The sequence below is a fragment of the Ochotona princeps genome, chromosome 18 (genome assembly GCF_030435755.1).
Source record: "Ochotona princeps isolate mOchPri1 chromosome 18, mOchPri1.hap1, whole genome shotgun sequence".
Lineage (NCBI taxonomy): Eukaryota > Metazoa > Chordata > Mammalia > Lagomorpha > Ochotonidae > Ochotona > Ochotona princeps.
The window spans coordinates 19,134,996-19,149,401 of NC_080849.1; the positions used below are offsets into that span (position 1 = coordinate 19,134,996).

Below are 14,406 nucleotides of genomic sequence, written 5' to 3' on the forward strand. Positions count from 1 at the left end.
ACGTCCCCCGCCCCGGGCTGGACCGGCTAAGGAGGAGCTAAGGCGCAGGCGCGCTGGGTGCTGGCCAGGGGACGTCAGCACGTAGGCGCGGGAGCCTCCACATTAGGGTATGAGCCAGTGGGTCTCTAGCGCGCAGGTGTCTAGCCGCCGGGGGTGGAGCCCGAGAGGCTGGCCGCGGATTTCCGGTTCCGGGAACAACGAACGGCCGCGGAGGCGACAGCTACTGCTTGGGAGAAGGCGGCTGCAGAGGAGGAAGAGGGGGACGAGGCGGGAGGCGCAGGCTGATTCTTCTCCATGGGCCGGCGGGCCTAGAGGCCAGTGCCAAGCTGGTGAGACAGCCGTGGGGCGGGGCGGGAGGCGTCGGAGCTCGGATGGCTGACGGGGAGGAGTGCAGGGCCCTCGGCCGGAGAAGGGGCGGAATGGCGGCGTTGAGCAAGGGAAGGGAGGACCGGGGGGCACAGGTAGGCAGAAGGCGGGAAGGAATGGGGCTCGGAACGTTGACAGGTGGTGTGTCAGAACCCTGGGACGGGGACAGAGAGGAATGAGGACTTGGGAACGCCAAGGGAGAGAGAAATGGGGGTTCCGAACGTTGCGGAGGAAATGGAGGTGTTGGGGAGCGAAAGGGAGGGGCCGATGGGTTGAGGGATGACGAGAAGAAGTAGGGGATTGGAGTACTGTCAGTGGGGTTGACAAGGCATTGGGGGTGGGGACAGTTGGGGATCTGGGTGTTTGGAGGACGAGAACGCCTGGGGGACGGTCGCTGTCAGAGGAGTGGGATGGGGTGACGTGGGGACCGACACAAGGGAGGGGATGAACGGGTCTGAATTGAGAGAGAATAGACTGGGCAGGGAAGCTCTTGGGCTGATGAGCTAGGGGGTCCAGGCGGAAGGTGAGGAGGAGCTGAGGGGCTCCCTTCTCAGAGGTGCCAGAGGAGGGCGAGGTCATCTCGGAGGGCGGAGGGCGTGGGAGAAAGCGCGGGACGGTTAAAACCAGCGGGAGAGAAGCCGTGGTTAGAGCCCCGAGGCAGAGAGTGGGGGTGGGGAGGAGGGCGAGGACTGCGAGGTTCCTAGGTGGGCGGGCTGGGGAAAGGACAGACTGAGAATGGGAAATCTGGGGCCTAGGGCTGAGGATGAGGAGTGCAGGAGGCACACAGGAGAGGAAGGAGGGAACCCGTGAGGCCAGGACAGGGAGTGTCAGGTGGGCATGGGGACAGGGTGTGTCCAGCAACCATCTGCTCTGTGAGTTTGGCAGGTCTGGGTTCAGGCAAGCATTGTGGATTCTAGCTCGTGTGGCCTAGGGCCCTGCTTGCCCTGTCCCAGGGCTTCTGTTTCTCTCATGTCCTCCCTCCCCCAACTTTGCAGGCTGCTGTTGCTGTTGCTTCCCAAGGGCTCCATGGCTGAGGATTGGCAGGACTGCCCAGCCCTGGGCCCTGGCTGGAAGCGCCGGGAAGTCTTTCGCAAGTCAGGGGCCACCTGCGGGCGCTCAGACATCTATTACCAGAGGTACTGGCTGAGTTGCGGGCAAGGTCAGGCGCCAGCCTGAGCCTGGTCAGGGGCTGGAATGTGATTAACTTTGTGGCAGGGTTAAAGATAGACACAGTGAATCCTAATTAGTTGCAGATCCTACATTTGCAAATTCACCTGCTTAAGAAAATGTATCTAATTCTAAAGTTGGTAAACCCAGTGCTTTCATGCTATCCACGGCGGTCACACAGAACAGCAAAGAAATCAGTCACTTAATGCAAGTATTCCTGTTTGAGGTTGAATATGGCTTTTTGGGATAGTAAACAAGTGTCTTTTCCGCAGTCTACTGAGTAGCATGCGTTTTGGATCTCTGGGCTTTTTGCTGTTAGAAATGAGGGGTGATTCTGCTGTTGAGAATCGCCCCTAAATGTGGCGCTGAAGTGCTGTCAGTGTTGTGAGTGTAAAAAGCTGGGGATGTGCCTAAGAGAGACAACAATGTATTCAATCAGCTTCCTTCCTGCTCCAGTGGGCTACAATGCAGTTGTCTGTTGAGTTCCATATTTTGAATCAAAACTGTGGTATATCCAGAGAAAAGAGGAAACTTGGTGATGTATATGTGAAACTTCTTCAGAAAGTATCTCCTCTTCCCCCCCCACCCCTTGGGGAAGAAAAACCCCTAATCCTTGCTGAAGGTATGGAAAAGGTGGGAAAGCGGCTCGGTTTGTGGCTCTACAGAGTGACGGCCAGTGCAGCGTAGTGGACTGTGTTGTGAGGAAAGCTAGAGTCATGTTCCCCAGCAGCAGGAAAGGTATGAAGCTCATCTCAGCTCGTGCTAACTGGCTGGCACATTTCAGAAGGAGATATGGCATGAAAAAATGTTAAACTTGCAAGGGATGCAAGTTCTGCAGGTCAGAAGTCTGAGGAAGAATTTTAAAAATATTTGTGAAGTGTTAAACTGGGAAAGGGATTATGTGAAAGAGTAGGTTTTCTGTGCCAGTGAAGCCAATTTTGTTGCAAGAATCTTGGCACACAGACCTACGTAGCACAGTGGCCTTCAGAACCCGCCTCTGACTCCTTCAGCCTGGGTGGCTTATCATTGGTCGGAAGTGTCTGCTCAGTGAGGTGTTTCTGAACATCATCAGCAGCTATGGCTCTGAGGTGTTCCTCAGCAGATATCCCATCAGCCAGCAGTCGGCTGGAGCATCACCTGAGTGCCGAGTTGGTACATTGTATAGATTAAGTACGCTCCATGGCATCTGCACACACAGTGCAGAGGTGACCCTGCATTTGCCTCAGAAGCAGATTGACTAATTGAGTTTTTCTGGCAGCTTTCTAGGACATAGCTGCCATTAATTATGAGAATTGCCTGACAGCGCATAAACATAGTTATAAACATTTGCACATGTTTTTGGATATGTGATAGTTATTAATTTTCCTATACTCATCCTGATATTTTTGTTTGTTTTGTTATCTAAGTTGCCATATCATAGGACAGCAAATATAGTTGCTTTTCATTTCTATTTGGTTACCACTTATTTGCATATTTATATATTTGTGTAAAACGTTCAAGGTTAATTAAATACAGTTGACTAGAACTGTAAAGGATCTGAGATCTTAGCCCCGTGCAGACAAGGTAACAAATGAATTCACTGCAGTTTTGTGGGTGCTGATAGGAGCAGCAGACTCTTGGAACAGAGATGGAAGACAGTTTATTCCAGCATAGCAGGATATGGGATATCACCACTTTTGTGTCAGTTTTCTGAGCTCTGGTCCCCACTGAGAGATGTGAGGATGGCTAAATAGGCCTGTACCCGGAGGGGAGCCCTGAACTGAGGGAGTAGAAACCTGCCATGTTAGGGCAGTAAGTAGGCTTTTCCTTTGTTCTGGAAGGAGACCCTATCTCTTATCTTCCAAGGTTGTTTTATAAACAGATGTGAAAAGATAGCTTATTGCAAAGGACCAGCAGTGCTTCTCTAGCCAGAAAGGCAGGAAACCCAGGTGGTCTGGACTCCCAGCTTAAGTTGCCTATCTGTCATTTTGTTTGTAGTTATACCTATTTGTTTTTTCTTAAACTCATTTACAATTTTAAAAGCATTTTTGTTGTAACTCTTCTTTGCTAGGTTGTGTGTTTGGTATGTGATGCATGTTATTACATGTGTGTTTTTGTTTATATAAATTATTTTCAGTGTCAGTAGCATCATGTGGTATAAATATGAAGGTACTTCAAATGGAATTAAAAGGTCAAATTTATTTTGGTGCAAGCTCTTTGAAATCTGCATAGCTATCTTGTAATAGATATTTTCCATGTACTTTTTGAAGACTCGTGTGTGAATTTCAAAATTTTTGCACCAAAATTAGCCTGTTTCCTCTGAAGCCTCCTCTTATTCATGTCTTGTTTACATTTTACAGTCATGCATTGCTTAACAACTTGGACCCCTGTGTGTGCAAATATCATCGAGTGTACTTAAATCTGCGTGAGGTACCAACTACACACTTGGCAATGGTGCAGTCAAATGTCAGTTAACGGGGAAATATGCAGAGAAACACATTAGGAGGTGATGTCGTCATGGTGCAGGATTGTGGCATGCACTTACAGAAGCTGTCATGACATCAGTTGGTGAAAAACTTTTAGGGACCACCAGCATATATTCAGTCTGTTGCGGCTTGAAACATTTTTGTGTAGTGCTGGACTCCATGTGTGTAGTATAGCCCAATTGCTTCTAGGGCTGCGATGAACAAAACAGAATAAACTTGAAATTAAGAGGAAATGATGCATCAGGAGTTGCAGCCAACGTAAGTTACCTGAGGCTGCTGCTGTCAGAGCATGGTACACTGTCATAGTGCAAGTTTTGTTTTTAATAGATAGAAACAGTATGCTAAAACAATGATAGAAAATACAGTGTGGAAAATATATAAATCATTAAGGCATGTGTTCTTGTTACCAAGTATTGCATACTGTACATAGTCATTATGCTTATACTTCTGATGGCTGTGCAGTAGATGTGTTTACACTGGCATCTATCAAAAACATGTGAGAGGTACATTTTGCTGTGATGTCTCTAGGCAAAAAGGACTTTTCAGCTTCATCGTAATTGTTATAGAACCACCACTGTATTGCAGCCTGTTGACAGAAGCATTGTGTGTCTCCGGACTGTATCATTAGTGTTTAAATGTGTGCTGGTATTTATATGTGTGTGTTCCTGCCACTTAGGGTAGGTTGGGTGGGGTCTCATGGGTTGTATGGATGGAATGACATTGATCCCAATTGAGTACCAGCTCATCCTGGCCTGTCTCCAGTCCGACAGGAGATAGGATCCGAAGCAAAGTTGAACTGACCAGATACCTGGGCCCTGCGTGTGACCTCTCCCTCTTCGACTTCAAGCAAGGTGTCTTGTGCTACCCAGCCCCCAAGGTACTTTACGAAAGGGGTGCCTGGGCAGAGGTGTCTATGCCTCCCAGCACCTGCCTATTTACACACATTCCTCCTGCCCTTGCTCTCGTCTTCAGGCAAGTTCTTTGCCCACCTCAAGCAAGAAGCAGAAGAAGGCATCCAAGCCAGCCAGGGCTCGGAAGCGTGATGTTGGGTCCCAGAGGGGTGAGGTCAGGAAAGAAGAAGCCAAAGCTAACACTGATCCGACCCCGAGCTCATTCCCTGCACCTGGGTGAGTGTTGGCCTCACTCCACTGAGCCGGATGCCAGAGGGCTGTGATGGAGGGTGCTCTCAGGGCCCCACACCTGTTCTTTTGCCACCATAGGTGCTGTGAGAATTGTGGAATCCACTTCTCAGGGGATGGCTCCCGAAGGCAGCGGCTCAAGACATTATGCAAGGACTGCCGCGGTGAGTAAGGACTGAGGCGGTGGGTGGCAGGAGCCAGGGTGAGATCCTAGTCAGGCCCTGAAGGCTGCCGACAGGGCTGCAGGGTGGAGGTTTAAGGGTGGGAATCAGGGCAGAGGCAGAGGTGAGGTCAGGTGTCTACGACCCCATTTTCACTTCTCTTTCTCTCAGCGCAGAGAATTGCCTTCAACCGAGAGCAGCGGATGTTTAAGGTAATTACAACTTGCTTTTCTCCTCACTGTCCTGCAGGGAGGGCAGGGAGTGCCGGGGCTGTTGGCGGGTCTGATGGACTGGTGACGGGTCCACAGGGTGCCAGAGGCATGTTCTAGGGAGCTAGCCACAGATCAGCAGTCTGGAGGTTAACGGAGCTTCAGTAGCCAACAGGAGACCCGTGGGCCTGGTAATTTGCCTCTATTGGTGGCTCATGGGTGATGATCAGATGCAGTGATGAGGCTAATGGACTAGCAGACATGATGATGGGTCAGCAGACACAGGATGGGCAGCTCCTTGAGCCACCCTGCCTGGGCCTGTGACCTTGCCCCACCTGTTCCTGGCAGCGTGTGGGCTGCGGGGAGTGTGCAGCCTGCCAGGTAACTGAAGACTGCGGGGCCTGCTCCACCTGCCTCCTGCAGCTGCCCCGTGACGTGGCCTCGGGGCTGTACTGCAAGTGTGAGCGGAGACGCTGCCTCCGGATTGTGAAGAGGGTGAGTCGGGCAGGTGGGGTGGGCCCAAGGCTCACCCCCAGTCCCTGCCTCTCAGGGCCCTGACCCATTGCGTCACACCTCTGGACCCCCACAGAGCCAAGGCTGTGGAGTGTGCCGGGGCTGTCAGACCCAAGAAGACTGTGGCTGCTGCCGAGTCTGCCTTCGCCCTCCCCGTCCTGGGCTCAGGCGCCAGTGGAGGTGTATCCAGCGGCGCTGCCTACGGGTGAGTCTGGCCGGCATGGCAAGTGCTGGTGGGGCCAGGGCTGGGGTGGAACTCCTTCTGGTGTTAGAATTGTCACTGTGGCTGCTGCTTTTCCCCAGCCTAGCCTTGCCTACCTCATGTCTTCTTTTTCTATTCCACCCCACGCTCACGTCCCTGGCCCCACCTACTTGCCTCTGTCTGGCAGCACCTTGCTCACCGCCTCCGTCGTCACCATCAGCGATGTCAACGACGCCCTACCCTGACTGTAGCCCCCCCTCCTGTGAGTTCTGCACTCTGTACTCTGCCTGCCTATCCTATGCATGCTTTCTGCACTCCAGGTAGTCCTGTTTGCTTGGTACCGTTAAGACCTAATCAGCATTTTGGGTCTTTCCTAGAGTAAACGCAGCCGCCACAGGGGAGGCCGTGATGCTAAGGGGGCTGCCCGGAAACACTCCCGAGCCCAGCCACCACCTCCACTTCTCCCATCGCGGCCTCCAGAACCCCCAGAGCTGGTGAGACCCCAGTGGGCGGGGGAAGGCATGACCCTAAACTTACGCGGTACCTTCCCTGACCCTGCCCCATTTGCCTCTGCAGCACCCCAGAGCCCTGGCCCCCTCGCCAACTGCCGAGCTCATCTATTGTGTAGAGGAGGACGAGCTAGTGAGTGGCCTCACGCGACCTGGATAAATCTAGACTGCCTCAGGACTCTGTCTTGGTCTGGCGGGGCAGTAAAGCACAAGCATGAGTACTAGGCTGGGGTGAGCAGGTAGTGGGGCAAGAGCTAGGAGGGAGCAGTAGGTACAGTGACAGTGCCTGGTGGCCAGAGAACCATCACTGGTGGCTAATGCAGGACTGGCAGATAGGATGATCCGATTAATAGGGGGCAGCCAGTCCACTGAGTGGGATGTGTGTAGGAGCAGCAGACACAGTCAGCCTAGTGATGGGAGATCACTGAGGGTCATAAACTCCTGGGGGAGTTGGGGATCAAAAACATCTAGGGAGCACGACAGGGACTCAGTACTACAGCTCCTCTGGGAGCTGGAAGACGCCAGGGAGAACACGGGATCAGGTGCTGTGGTTGGCCTCCCCTTGTCCTGGTGACAGCACACACCTGTGTCCTTTCTGCACTTCTTCCCCCTGCCCACCCAGCAACCCTACACGAACCGCCGGCAGAACCGAAAGTGTGGGGCCTGTGCAGCTTGCCTACGAAGGATGGACTGTGGCCGCTGTGACTTCTGCTGTGACAAGCCCAAATTTGGGGGCAGCAACCAGAAGCGCCAGAAGTGTCGTTGGCGCCAGTGCCTGCAGTTTGCCATGGTGGGTGAGACAGGAGGGGTCAGTGGGTGGGTTAGACTGGGCCAGATGTCCCAGTTCCTGGATGTGTTAGCCATGCCAGGTGAATGGGGACCTGGTTGGACATCCTGGTGCCTAGGTTTATGCTCGGCATACCGGGTGGATGGGGACTGGTCTTGACATCCAGTGCCTGGGTGTGTTGGGCATGCTGGGCGTGCCAGGTGGATGGGGACTGGGCCTGATGTCTGGTGCCTGGGAGTGCCGGGTGAATGGGGACTGGGCCTGACGTCCAGTGCCTGGGTGTGCTGGGTGGATGGGTTGATTCCTGGGTTTGGCTGTAGATGAGCAGCGTCTGCTGGGGTAGGTGGGCCTCGGTGACATTGGCTTTGCTGAGAGGACCCCAGCCGGCTTACAGATGCAGGACTCACTTGAGCACATTCTGTGCTGAAGCCAACAGCATAAGCAGGCACAGTAAGCAAGGCAGGTTGGAGGTGGCCACTCATTCCACCACTTGCCCATAGCCTGCTCTTTCTCTTTACAGAAGCGGCTGCTGCCCAGCACTGGGTCAGGCTCTGAGGAGGGGGCAGGATCACCTCCACTTTACCCTCGGCGAAAGAGACCTGGCTCTGCTCGACGACCTCTCCTGGGCCCCACTCGGAAGCCCTCCTTGCCGACGCACACAGTTCGGTCAGACCGTGTCCAGGCACCAATGAAGCAGGAACCAGGTGGTGGCTTCGTGCTGCCCCCACCTGGCACCGATCTTGTGTTTTTACGGGAGGGTGCCAGCAGTCCTGTGCAAGTGCCAGGGCCTGCTGCAGCTTCCACAGAAACTGTGTCGCAGGTGAGGGCCCCACGCTTCTCTGCTCTTCTTAGCTCCACCCATCCTCATGCAAGCGAGCTGAGACCAAGTTGTAATCCTCCCTCCTGCAGGAGGCCCAGTGCTCTGGCCTGAGCTGGGCTGTGGCCTTAACCCAGGTGAAGCAAGAGAAGGTGGATGCCCAGGAAGAGTGGACACCTGGCACAGCTGTCCTGACTTCTCCCATAGTGCAGCCTGGCTGCCCTAGCAAGGTGGGGCAGTGATGGGGGCCCTGTGTGCCATGGCGGGGTGATCTGCAAACAGAGTGAAGACAGGTGTGCTGAGTGCAGCCTTGCAGCAGGATTACCCTGCCAGTCAGCAGGCACCACCCCTCCATAGGCAACTGGCTGTTCCTGCTCTGCTGTTTCACTAACAGGCTCATGGAGATGAGTGAAGGATGGGGATGGGAAAGGTGTGCAGGCAGAGAGGGGACATAGTGTGCTGAGCCATTAGGGAATTGGAACTTGGCAGCACTGTGGTAGGTTGGTTGATGGAAACTTCCCTGGGGTCGATCCTGCCCCTCTAACTGCCGCCGTTCCCACTTCCCCCAGGCAGTAGACGCAGGCCTGCCACCAGTGAAGCAAGAGCCACCTGACCCTGAGGAGGACAAGGAGGAGGACAACCAGGATGACTGGGCCTCTAAGTCGGCCCCCGAGGAGGAGTCAGGAGGGGCTGGCACACCTGTGGTCAGTGCAAGGGGATGCCCTACCCTGACTTGAGTCTGCCTCAGCCCCTCCAGCCATGTTCACCCATGATGTTAATTCTTCCCTAGATCACGGAGATTTTCAGCCTGGGTGGAACCCGCTTCCGAGACACAGCTGTCTGGTTACCAAGGTGTGCCCCAAACAGTGAGGGGTGGGGATGGGCTGGGCCCTGAGTTTTCAAAGACCAGCTAACAGTTTTAGAATGGTTCAGTGATAGGTTAAGGCCCCATATCCACTGAAGGCTGGATATCATAAATGGGTGGATGCAGGGAGTCTGCAGGCCTCTAGAGAATTGTTCTGAGACCCAGCCCGGTAGTGTCCAGGTCAGGGCTGCCCTTGAGGGGATGGCGAGGGGATGGGATGCCCCTATGATGAGATTTGGAAGAACAAGAAGGTAAGGGATGCCAGTCTCCCTAGAAGGGTCAGAGTTAATATGTACATTCTTTACAGAGTTGCCAGGTTTGTGTCTCTCAGACTGCCAGCTGCCTGTCTCCGAATGACAGTGTGTGTGGGGGTCACAGGTGGTGCTGGGTTGGCTCTGTGAACTGAGTCCATGCACACCTGCACCTGTGTTATCACTGGTTTGTCCTTGTTTCTTGGAGCAGCCTCTGTGGAGGGGCTTGGGTTGGGTCCCTGAGTTTTTCTGAGCATACTGAGATTGTTATTAACTATTCTGGCTGCTGGGCAGACCTGTCCCAGTAGGTCTGGTGATGGGATCAAGGGTTGGTGCCCCTAAGGACACGGGTGGTGCAAAGAGGATGGAAACCCTGCCTCCTACACACAGAATGTCCACAGGCCCCTAGGTGCAGGCAATAAAAATTGCTGGCCTAGGCACTTGTACTCCTGTGTTCCTGTAATCCAGTTGCAACAGGACATCAAGCCCTAAGCCATCCCCAGGTGATTACAGAGGTGCTGATTGAGTTCCTGCTGGTTGTGCACAGCAGTCTGAGGCACAGCAATGAATAAATCAGCCTTCTGTAAGGGTGCTGCATGAGACACAGGATCCCTGGCTTCAGGGAACCTACAGGCTGCCTGTGTGTGAAGTCATTTCCTGCTAGCAGTGAAGGCTGTGCTGGCAATAGTAGTGTTTTTGAGAAGAGAGAAAAGAAAGGGGATAATTAAAGGGAGATGGATGAGGGAGAGCAGAATGGTAGGAAATGGTTTGTGATTCTCCGTGTTGCACAGAGCCAACCATATTCAACATACAGACCTGCTCCCTCTTCTCTAGGTCCAAGGACCTTAAAAAGCCTGGAGCTAGAAAGCAGTAGACTGGAGCCTTCTGCAGACTGTAGGAGTCAAGATGATGGTTACAGACTGATTTAATGAGCAAGAACCCTGATCTGTCTGCTAGGGGATGAATGGTAGATTGGCTCCAGGGCTTCTGTGTGACTTAACCCTTGGAGGAGAAAAAACTTTCTACCAAAGCAGGCCTGCTCGGGCCTGCAGTAAGCCTGTGGGGAAAGTGGAAAGGCAGTATATATCTCAAGAGTGATGAGAAATTGAGCTGAGGTGGGAAAGGAGAATTAAAATTAAAGCCACTACAAAACACCCTAAACACATCGTCTTCCTAAATTTGAAGTGGCTCCCGGATGAGACCTGGTAGTACCTAAACATTGCCTCAGAGAGATAGACAGCAAATGAAAACTGTTCATGAGTGAATGGGAAAGGAAAGGAAAGGAAAAGCTGTTTGGTGAATTTCTCCTGTGCATCCCAGTTCACTCATCCTTTGAAACAGTCTTTAAGAAGACATTGACTTTATCCATTTTTGCAGAGACTCCAAGAAATTATTTTGACCAGTGTCAAAAAGTTAACATTGGTGGAGCTAAGAGTTAAAGTCAGGCTGTAAAATCGCTGTTTGTGCCACTGAACTGTAGTTGTCAGTGACCTAGAAAACAATCAGTTAATGATAAATACAATAATAAATCCTTTTCATTCCTACCTCTAGCATGGTGTAGGAAGTGCCAGTGTGGATGGGGTCTGAGCATCTGTTCCTGCAGACGCAGGGCCCATAACAGGCCCCAGCTGCTGTGCAGGGTCCCTCCAACCCTTGGGGGTGGTCCTGGCTGCCTGCTGCTGTTCCCCTTACCCCAGCTGCTGTGCAGGTCCCTCCAACCCTTGGGGGTGGTCCTGGCTGCCTGCTGCTGTTCCCCTTACCCCAGCTGCTGTGCAGGTCCCTCCAACCCTTGGGGGTGGTCCTGGCTGCCTGCTGCTGTTCCCCTTACCCCAGCTGCTGTGCAGGTCCCTCCAACCCTTGGGGGTGGTCCTGGCTGCCTGCTGCTGTTCCCCTTTTGCTGGTTACTATGATTTCCTGCTCAACCAGAGCAGCCTTTGGAACTAAAGCCTTGACGCATCTTTACTGACAACATCCTTTTCCTGCCCTCAGACTGAATGTCCACCAGGACTGCCTAGGGGCTAGTCATGGCTAAGTCCTACCTCTCTCCAATTCTCCATTCATAAAAATGCCAAAAGCTAGTAGACTTTTCATTTTGTTACTTAACTAGTTTCTAGGATGGGGACCAAGTGAGCACTCCTAAAGGTCTGTATCCCATCTCTTGCCTTACCCTTGTCCCAGCCTTGTAATTTCCTTCTGATGTGAATCGGCCATTTCCCAGTTTGTGCTTATACGCTACAGCCCTCTGCCCTACCCGGGCAGCCTTGGTCAGGACTGGGCCATCTGCTGCTGCTCAGTTTCCTCTGAAAGTCCTACCCTCCAGCCCTGGTGTTCTGGTCATTGTTGATATCTGATTGGCATTCTGACTCCTGAGTGGTCACCATGTATGTTAGAGTACAGCCAGAGCAGTAGAACCACTAAGATGATGTATGTTTTGACTGTAAGGGATCACAGGAATTTGACCTTATGTAAGAACTGGGTTGACGGTCTCTGAGACTGCTGTCATGCATCTAATGTTGGAGCTTGAAGTCTGCAGGGCAGGCAGTCGGGAAGGGAAGATGGCTGTAAAGTATGGGAGACCGAGGACACATTGGAGCCCCTGAGGACGAGCTGGGACCCTCGAAGATGGCCTGGATCCCCTCTCAGTCTCTCATCGCCCTCAGCTTTGATGATGTGGGTGCCCTGCAGAAGAAGCTGGTGCCCGTCTTCACACATGTAAATGTATGCACCTGGCCTAGGAATGAGACATGCTGGAGGAAGATCCCGGGGAGGATGGAGCAGCTGTAGGCCTGGCTGTGGGCCTGACTGCTGCCCCACGGCCACGAGGTGAGCCAGCAGGAACCGCACCAGCCCTCCACGCGTAGAGTATGCTGCTGCTTCACTTCTGCCCTCCAGTTCCCAGGCTAATGCCTCCTGTGGCCCCACTAACCGGAAACATAGGGAAGAGAGTTGTGGGAAACACCCTAGCCCACGAGACACAGCCACTCTACCATGAATCACCTCCCAACGGTCTCCCTACTCACCCAAGGATAATTCGATAAAGCAACATCAATGCAAAGCTGAAGACCATGAATTCCGTGGTGATGCCAGCAAGTAAAGAAATTCTGTCCAGCCCACCCAGAGCAGACATGCTGGTGTTGGCTATTTTTGTGTCATTTCATTTGAGTATTGACAGCCTAGCCCATGAGAGGCACTGTACTTAATACTGGAACACAAAAAGAAAAAAAAAGTCCATGCAAGTTTATTAAATGCATCGTATATATTATGTGAATGGATTCCCAACTTTATCATGGATTTTAATAATGGAACCAGTTCTGGAAGCAAGAAGAAAGTACTTATATGAACCTTGTTGGGGCACAACAAGAATTGCAAATAGTTTATATCTCTAAGCTATCCTGTCTTAAAATGGTTTAAAAATGATTTTTATTGTCACACGTACTGATTTTTATTCTTAGTGTTTCTTTTTGGAGCGTCTTGGTGGTTACTGCTGACCGTCCTGGGATGCCAGGATAGTAAGTGGTAGCCACGCTGAAAGACTTTGGGTCGGACACCACCTTTGGCGGCCAGTTCCGGTGGTGGTGTGCCTGGTGGGCCTCGCTTGCCTCGCCTCTAGCCGCTTTCTCCAGGGGGGTGCCTGCGTCGAGCATCCACACTGCCTGGCTGCGGGTGGTCGGCACAAAGGGACCCTTGGGAGATCAGCTGACCTCCAACCCCAGGCCGGGCCGCTGGGGGGCGTGGCCTCCACCTGCAGCAGGGCCAGTCCCAGTGGTGTGTGCTAAGGGAAGAGACGCCACCAGCTCAGACTGACACCTGGACGTCCCGGGCATCATCGGGTCACCTCCCGGAACTCGTTCCAAAGGGACCCTCCCGGCCATATACCTTGGGTTTCGGCTCTCCCCAAACCATTCCCCGGCCTGGTCTGGGTCTCTCCTCTGGGGGTGCAGGGTGGGGGAGGCGTCCGGACCACGCGGCAGATCAAGGAGTCCCCATCAGGACACGCGGTCTGGCTAGTCAGACTGCCTCCTAACATCTGTCTTTTTCGTTTTCAGGCTACGCAAACTCTTAGCAGTAAACGAAAAAGAGTATTTTACTGAACTGCAAGTTGAAGAAGAAGCATTATAGGAGGAAAAAAAAAATAAGAATGATTAAGAGATTATTGAGAGAACAAGGATTATTTTGTGGCTGAAGAGCTGAACCAGCAATACAAAATGGGATCCAAATCTAGGAAGGCGCGGCCTTTGAGACCAGCAGGTGGATTGCCGGGGTGAAGGTTGCAGTCGCGGCCACGCGAGAACACGCGTGTCGACTCCGCTGGGTCGTCTGCACCCCGACGTCCCACACTCACCTCCATGTTGGGGTGGGAACACCAACGTGTCATTCCTTGTTGGCTTGTAACCTGTCAACGACCTTGCTCTTAACTGGAAATTGATCTGGTGGGCCCGTTTTAGGTTCCCTCCTCAGAAACCGACTACCCAAACTTGTCCCAACCCTGGTCCGCAGTGACCCTCCACTCCAACAGACCTCTGGGCTGTGTTTGCCGGGCCACGTGGAGGCCACTGTTCTGCCTCCCCCGTCTCCCCGCCAGCAGCCTGCGCCACCTGTCCCTTGCCGCGATCTGCGCGGTTGTAGTCGCAAAAATTATTAAACCTGGTGGCCGGTTGGGTGATATAACAAGGCACTTAGGCTCCTGGAGCCAGAATCGTCCTAGCTGTAAAGTGAAGACAGTACCTGCTGTTCTGTTGACCGTGTAACATATTTGTGAGTCTCGAGGAGTGTTCCGTGTGAACATACCTTGCAATTTGTAAAGAATTTCACAAATACAACGTTGGCCTGCGATGGTTCTTGATATCTTAAGAAGAATCTGGAGAGCGTACAAAACAGCCTTTCCCTGGGTGTCCTCTCACCTTCCTGGCGCTGTAGGCTGCAGGGGATGTAAATGAACCAAATGGCCGGAACTG

The 14,406-nt window shown here is 52.8% G+C and overlaps 1 protein-coding gene across 12 annotated transcripts; it reads left to right on the forward strand.

Annotated features, from left to right (window-relative positions):
- Positions 1 to 173: 173 nt before the first annotated feature.
- Positions 174 to 14,284, forward strand: MBD1 (methyl-CpG binding domain protein 1). Of its 12 annotated transcripts, none has more exons than XM_058677119.1 (17): positions 174 to 329; positions 1,362 to 1,502; positions 4,761 to 4,875; positions 4,971 to 5,125; positions 5,219 to 5,301; positions 5,470 to 5,510; positions 5,856 to 6,002; positions 6,097 to 6,225; positions 6,410 to 6,484; positions 6,600 to 6,716; positions 6,799 to 6,864; positions 7,354 to 7,521; positions 8,039 to 8,338; positions 8,428 to 8,565; positions 8,905 to 9,039; positions 9,126 to 9,187; positions 13,498 to 14,284. In XM_058677119.1, the coding sequence occupies exons 2-17, from the start codon at positions 1,393 to 1,395 to the stop codon at positions 13,568 to 13,570; spliced, it is 1,914 nt and encodes a 637-aa protein (XP_058533102.1). In that variant the 5' UTR covers positions 174 to 329; positions 1,362 to 1,392; the 3' UTR covers positions 13,571 to 14,284. The 12 variants fall into 12 exon arrangements, with proteins under 12 accessions (XP_058533102.1, XP_058533098.1, XP_058533103.1 ...); XM_058677115.1 differs by lacking the exon at positions 13,498 to 14,284 and adding an exon at positions 11,978 to 12,868; XM_058677120.1 differs by lacking the exon at positions 13,498 to 14,284 and adding an exon at positions 11,985 to 12,868.
- Positions 14,285 to 14,406: the final 122 nt, after the last annotated feature.